General features: G+C 47.2%; 1 protein-coding gene across 1 annotated transcript; it reads right to left on the bottom strand.

Annotated features, from left to right (window-relative positions):
* Positions 1 to 1,857: 1,857 nt before the first annotated feature.
* On the bottom strand, positions 1,858 to 3,430 carry LOC123160001 (acyl transferase 7-like). The gene has a single exon (XM_044577805.1). The coding sequence runs from the start codon at positions 3,323 to 3,325 to the stop codon at positions 2,051 to 2,053; it is 1,275 nt and encodes a 424-aa protein (XP_044433740.1). The 5' UTR covers positions 3,326 to 3,430; the 3' UTR covers positions 1,858 to 2,050.
* Positions 3,431 to 7,552: the final 4,122 nt, after the last annotated feature.

The following is a 7,552-nucleotide window of genomic DNA, read 5'->3' as shown; positions in this document are numbered from 1 at the left end:
TAAGTAAACCGTTCTTGAGGGAGCACGGGAATTTCATCTAGGCACTTTCATCATGTTGGTTTGATTCATATTCGCTACTTTGATAATTTGATATGTGGGTGGATCCGTGCTTGGGTGTTATTCTTACTTGAACAAGCCTCCTACTTAAGATAAAGTCTAACCATAACATTAAACATGTGGATCCAAATCAGCCCTTACGGAATAGTGCATAAAGTAGGGTTTAAGCTTCTGTCACTCTAGCAACCCATTATCTAATAACTACTCCACAATGTATTCCCTTAGGACAAAAGATGGTGAAGAGTCATGTAGTCGACGTTCACATAACACCACTAAGGGAATCACAACATACATATCATCAAAATATCGAACGAATATCAAATTCGCATGATTACTTGCAATATGACTTCTCCTGTGTCCTCAAGAACAAAATTAACTACTCACACAACATATGCATGCTCAAGATCAGAGGAGAGATAAATATCATAATGGGTTTGAACATATAATCTTCCACCAAATAAACTGGCTAGCATCAACTACAAGATGTAATCAAAACTACTAGTCACCCACGGGTACCAATCTGAGGTTCCCGTACAAAGATTGAACACAAGAGATGAACTAGGATTTTAAGATGAAATGGTGTTGTTGAAGATGTTCATAAAGATTAGCCGTCCCAAGGTGAGAGGGTTGTTGGTGATGACGATAGCTTCGATTTCCCCCTCTCGGAGGGAAGTATCCCCGGGGAATCGCTCCACCGGAGAGCAAAAATGCTCCTGCCCAAGTTCCGCCTCGCGACGGCGGCGCTCCGTCCCGAAAGTTCTCTCCTTATTTTTTCTAGGTCAAATGACCTTATTTACTGGAAGATGGACACCGGAGGTGGGCCAGGTAGCCCACTACCCACCAGGGCGCGCCTGGAGGGGATGACGCGCCCTGATGCATAGTGGGCACCCGGGTGGCCCCCTCTCGTATTTCTTTTCTATAGTATTTTTTCATATATTTTAAAATAATTCTCTGTAAAATTTGAGCTCATTTGGAGATGTGCAAAATAGGTATCTCTAACGTAATTTTTTCAGGTCCAGAATTCCAGCTGCGGACATTCTTCCTTTTTGTGTAAACCTTGCATATTATGAGTGAAAAAGCATTAGAATTACCCAACAAAGTATTATATTGAATAAAAACACTATAAATAACAATAGGGAAACATGATACAAAATGGACGTATCACAATGGCAGCCATCTCCTTCTCGTCCGACGTTAACCCATCCCAGAGAGCTTTGACAGGAGGGGATCCATGGTGAGAGTGGTGCGGAGAGGGATCGGAGGTGGATGGCTGCGGCTATGGCCAGGGCATCAGTTTTGTTAGCAATAGTGAGCGGCAGAGGGACGGATGGGTGGCGCGGGAGGAGATGCCTCGGCAACCGCATGCCATCAATGTGAGCGACAAATGGGCAGACGGGCGGCCGTCGTGTCATTTGAACGTGCGGCGGTCGCCTGCACCAAGAAGCGGCATGGGCGGCGCTCTCTCGGCCGGCGCGCAGCTTCAATGCCGGCGCCAGTGAGCGGTAGCGTCCGCTCTGGCTGGGCATGAATGCATGCGCTGACGCTCTAGGGCGGCGCTGACCGAAAACGCACGGGAGGGGGGTTAATGGGCCAGGACGGTCAGAAGCGGGCGTGAGATCGGTCCGTACTCCTGCAAAGCCCTCCACGTTTGTCTCCGATTTGTTGGAGAAATCGCGTCTAGACCGCTCCGTGGACTGATACAGACCCCCTTTTGATGGCTTCCGCTGTTTGGACAGCGCGGTCCGAACGCATGCGAGAGGTTTGCGGGTCGGTGTTGGATTGGCTAAACACAGGTTCAATTTTTATGGAGTATTATTCTTATCCCGAGAGGAAAAAACATAAAGTATTATTCTTATTATACGACCATACAATGGAGATACAACGTGTTGGCTCCCGAGAGAAAAAAAATGTGAAAAATGTGTTCCCTGAACTGCGCAGTCTCACATTAATGGACGGACATGTCCAGGAAATGGGAACCATCAATGCGTTGCATCTAGGCGAACTTGGCGAGCTCGACGGCGAACGCGGCCGCATGAGGCTCCTCGACGCAGCGGAGCACCACCCGGATGCCCCCACGCCTGGGTGCCGGCGGCCTGACGTAGTTGAGCGCCGCGACGAAGTTGACGTGGTCGTTGAGCGGGAACACGTACCCAGGCGCACCGAAGCCGTAGTCCACCTCGTCGAAGCCGAGACGGCTCCAGTCCGACAACGTCACTGTGCTGTAGTCGAGCGGCGGCACGTCGTACTGCTCGACGCCGCGCATCCAGCCGGCGAACCGAGCGGGAACCGCCTCCTTCGCCTCCCGTACCGCGCCGACCACCTCCGCCAGCGCCGCCTCCCGGACAGCCTTGCCTGTCCTAGTGGCGCACGCCAGGAATACGCAGTTGCCGTAGTAGCCCTCCACGGTCGGCAGCACGCCGCGGAGAAGGTGCCGCGTGCTGGCGGCGAAGGCCATCCGGACCTCGACGTCCTCAGGGAGCGCCGACGCCAGCGCCAGCGCGCGGCACTTGAACACCACGGCCGTCACCGCGTCAAAGGTGGAGCACACCTCCCCCGTCGATGTCGCGGCAGCCTGCTTGAACTCGTCCTTCACGCGCGCGATGCTCTCCGCCGAGATGTCGACCACCTGGGTCACCAGCCTGAACTCCGTGAGCTGCCCCGGCAGCGGGCTTGGAGGGTCTGGGATCGCGTCGCGGTCCCACACCGGAGCCACTGACGGCGCCTTGAGGCCCCGCGCTAGCTCCCCCACCGCCGTAAGGAACTGCGCAGCCCCATGTCCGTCGAAAACCGCGTGGCTGAAGCGGATCCCGACGGCGAACCCACCGCAGGTGAACCTCGTCGCCTGGGCCATGAGGATGAGGTCGTTGAGCTTCTCGCCGGGGGGAGGGCGAGGGAGGAGGAGCTCTCCTGGGATGAGCAGCGGGCAGCAGTCGAGGCCGTCGACGTCAGCGAGCGTGCAGCTCGCGGCGGCTTCCACAAACCAGATGCCCTCCCCGGTGCAGTCCACCGCGAGGCCGCTCGAGGCGATGCGGCCGGCCACTGGATAGTAGGGTACAAGCGCCCTCGCGAACCCGTCGCGCATTGCGGCCACGGCCGCGACGGTGCCCTGGTCGATTGAGGGCGGGGGAAAGACCTGCATAAGGTTCACAAAGCCGGAGCCGGCGACGGTCTTGTCAATGGAGGAGAGCGGGAGGGTGCCGCAGGGGGTAGGCCCCGCCGGCGGGATGAGCGCCGGCGGCGACTTGGTAACGGTGGGCGTGCTGGCCATAGGGAACTGACTCAAACTGAGCAATGAGCCAATGAGGCAAAGCGTCGTTCGCTGGCGGCGATGGGGAGGCGGTTTTTTCTTTATTTTTGCGGCAAGGCAATCGGATACAGAGAGATTTCCTCCCTGTCGGACTACTACTCTGCCTCTTTGGATTTACAGAACTGTAACTTGACAAGAGTGCGCGTGCCAGTCCGGCAAAAGGTCGTTGTTGGCGGCCGCGGCGAGGAAAGCGGAGACTCAGAGATCTGTATCCTCTGTGGGATGAACAGTACGAAAAATAATAAAATAATTACATAAATTATGATCTTTTCAACAAACATCGTTGAATATTTCACCCGTGTGTAAAATTTCATAATATAAGGACATTCATGGAGATCTGGAGAAAAACAAAAAGGTGCTCGAGAGTATCTCCAAAACTAACATTCTTTTAGTATTGATTTCTTTTTTTCGTCCGTATTGTTTCATCATGAAACTTGCACGTATGTGAAACATTCAACAATGTTTGCCATTTTATTGTTCATCTGGGTGTGGCATTGAATTTTCAGAAGTGTACTCCCTCGTATATTTGAATGGAGGGAGTTTCATTGTTTGGCTACTTATCATTAAACCCCTCATATTTTGTGTCAAATTTTAATCATAATTATAACTAACAAATATAATATATGTCATAGAAAATATACTGTCAGAAACATTTTTCGAATACAAATCCAGTAATAGACACTGCGGTTGTCTAGGGCACATCTTGCACATTTAAGTGACTCAATCAAGTATAAAAAAGTAAAGGAAAAGAAAACAAAAGATATTCATATGAATCTTCGTGTAAGATCAATGACATAGGACTTAGATGTGCAATACTTATGGCACATCTAGATGTGCTTTAGCAAAACCGATAGACATTTTGAAGCATATTCCTCGTATTTTGGTTAGTCATATATATGGTTAAATTCTATATAGTAATACGATGAGGCCCAATAAACCTCGACAGAAGAGCTATCACTGACTAAAACATTAATCCTCACCTTTCAGCCTCATGGATCCTATTTGTAGCGATGTGCGAACCTCGAAAGGTCATTCTGGTTGGCTTGCAGACTTTTTTCTTTCTTTCGAGAGCCTTAATTTTTTTGGGTTAGCAGTTAACTCTGACCGTATAGGTTTTATTTCTTTTCGTGTGGCGAAGTACTAGAGTTTGCTAGTGGCTTTGAGCGGTTAGCCTTGCCTATATAGGCTTTCATTCATCGTAGCGAAGTATTAGATTCTTGCGAGTCTTTCTTAGTATCATTTGTGCTATATGGGAGCAACCTCAAATGTGTGTAAACTGAGGATTCGAACCTCCAAGGTACCTTTCGAGCCATGGATCCTTGGGTGAGGCACTCGAAAGTCCCAAGACTTTTGAACCGAGATCTCATTCGGGTAGGACTAGTAGTTCCCCATTGATACTTTCACTTGTGACATCAAGGACCCATGCTCCAAGGAGCAACGCTAGGCTTACATGCATTTTTTACAGATGAAAACTTACGGACAAAGGTGCCATCATTACATTGGGGAGGAGGGATGAATTAGAGGCCCCCGCGTCTGTCTGTAGGGCAGTTTTCTGTAAGTGTTGTCCATAGGTGGAGTAATTTTGTGCCCCAAAGCATTCTAGAGCATGTTGGATCCTTGAACGGGAAACACAAGGCCTTGGACGCTTTTGAAGGGAAATCATTAGGTGCTGCCGGCTCTTACGTGATACCATGATACGGGCTCCTGGGACATTGTATCTCAGATCTGATGGTCCGCAGGAGTTGTTGAATATTTTGCAAAAAAACATCTGAGAGTCTCAAAATTACTCTTTTGAAGGCACCGCGGTTCGACGATGCATAATAATGTCGTTGTTGGCTGGTTCTAGGCATGTTCTAATTGTATTTTTGTTTAGAGTTTTCCTGCCCGGATAATAACTGGGTTGATAGCCTCAGGCTGCATGGGAGAATTGAGTGTAAACTTGGATGAATGGTTCATAAAGAGACACGAAAAGAAATGTATTAGTAGCATGAGTTCTAACTAGCAAAAGAATCTGTGTGTTGCAACGGGAGAAAAAATACCACAGGCCCCTAACTCAATAACCATAACTTAAGACCCCCAATAGGTTTATGTCCTTTATTTCAGCACATGGAATCCCATATGTATATACGTTTATCCTCCTTCCCACCCTCGCCGACAGTAGCCATAGTGCTCATACGGTAACAACGTGTTTCAATGTGGTCAATCCTAAGGTCTCTCTCTCGACATAAGTTGAGTAATCTTCTTTTTTCTATGAGGTTTTGATGAGGCGTGCATGTGTGGTTATACAATGGCGGAGCCAGGATTGGAGCAAGCCCCGGTCTTAAAAAAAATTCACCGCGAGGGAAAAACTTAACGTCCATAAGGCTTTTAGCTACCTCACAAGATACCCCATACGGAATATGTCTCAATTGAAAGAAAAAATTAGAATTTAAACTCAATACTAAACGATAAAATAACATAGATAAAAATATGACAAAAACTATAAAGAACAGTACATGACAAAAGAAGAGTACCAAATCATTGGTTTGCTTCATCAATGCCTCGCATAACCTTATGAGCAATGGACGAAGAGCCAACACCTTCAAGACATCAGAATAAAAAAAATCTCTTCATCTTCTTTTTCTACATTATGAAATAAAATTGTCAATTCCATCAATTTGAGTCAACATTACCCTCGATATATGACTAGATACATACACACACAAACACATTATTTTTCTGTTCAAAGCAATTTATACACTGATGCACACAAGTATAACACGGTACAAGTGGAATTGTGGAAAGCATGGAGGAGACAATAGGAAAAGCACCAAAAAGAAAATTAAGAAAAGACAATGTTCAGCAGCCGGCAGTGAACACCCAGCAGGGGGTGGTGCACCAGACATGATTGCGGCAATCGGGAACCCGGAGGAGGGGGTTGGGGGTGAAGGCGACGCCATGGCGGACGGCAGCGCAAGCGCTGGAGTCTGGAGATCGATTTCGGTGGCGGGCATGCGAGGGTTGCGTATCCTTTTGTTTTAGCAATAGTGTTGCGTCTCCTGAGTCCTGTGCCTCGTGGCTCGTGGTAGGCTGCTCGTGCGTACCAGATCGTGGGTTGGTTGCCTCGTGGGTATGGCTGCTCATGCTTCTGTAAGTGATGTCGCTTGAACTACGTCGGTATTTCCCCAAAGAGGAAGGGATGATGCAGCACATCTATGGTAGGTATTTCCCTTAGTTATGAAACCAAGGTTATCGAACCAGTAGGAGAACGAAGCAACACTATGTAAATGGTACCTGCACACAAAGAACACATACTTGCAACCTGACGTGAAAAAGGGGTTGTCAATCCCTTTCGGGTAACGGTGCCAGAAATTGTCAAGTTGTCGGGATAAAAATTGTGGTAGATTGATAGATGCAAATAATGGCAAATAGAACTCAGCGAGGTATTTTTGGGTTTTTGATAATATAGATCTAAAAATAAAAGATGCAAATATAAAAAAGCAACTAGCAATATAAATTTGTAAATATATGATGGGAAAATAGACACGGGGGCCATAGATTTCACTAGTGGTTTCTCTCAAGAAATAGCACACGATGGGTAAACAAATTACTGTTGGGCAATTGATAGAACATCGAATAATTATGACGATATCCATGCATTACGTCCAAGATTAGTAGACCGACTCCTGCCTGCATCTACTATAATTACTCCCCACATCGACCGCTATCCAGCATGCATCTAGTGTATTAAGTTCATGGAGAAACAGAGTAATGTAATAAGAACAATGACATGATGTAGACGAGATCTATTCATGTAGGAATAGCCCCCATCTTGTTATCCTTAATAGCAATGATACATGTGGGTCTTCCTACCCCTTCTGTCACTGGGAAAGAACACCACACGATCGAACCCATCAGAAAGTACGTCTTCCCATGGCAAGAAAAATCGATCTAGTCGGCCTAACTAAACTGAAGATTCGAAGAAGAAATACGAGGTTATAAGTAATCATGTATATAGGAGATCAAAAACTCAAATAACTTTCATGGATATATGGATCTAATCATAAACTCAAAGTTCATCGAATCCCAACAAACACACCGCAAAAAGGATTACATAAAATAGATCTCCAAGAGAACATTGTATTGAGAATCAAGAAAAGAGAAGAAGCCATCTAGCTACTGACTACGGACCCGTAGGTCTTTGATGAA

Source organism: Triticum aestivum, chromosome 7B (assembly GCF_018294505.1).
Source record: "Triticum aestivum cultivar Chinese Spring chromosome 7B, IWGSC CS RefSeq v2.1, whole genome shotgun sequence".
In the NCBI taxonomy this organism is placed as follows: Eukaryota; Viridiplantae; Streptophyta; class Magnoliopsida; order Poales; family Poaceae; genus Triticum; species Triticum aestivum.
The sequence above is the reverse complement of the archived record's forward strand: the minus strand, read 5'-3'. Positions and strand labels throughout refer to the sequence as shown.

Excerpts from the sequence above, each read along its gene's own strand:
- LOC123160001 (XM_044577805.1), bottom strand. The coding sequence starts at position 3,325 with ATGGCCAGCACGCCCACCGTTACCAAGTCGCCGCCGGCGCTCATCCCG.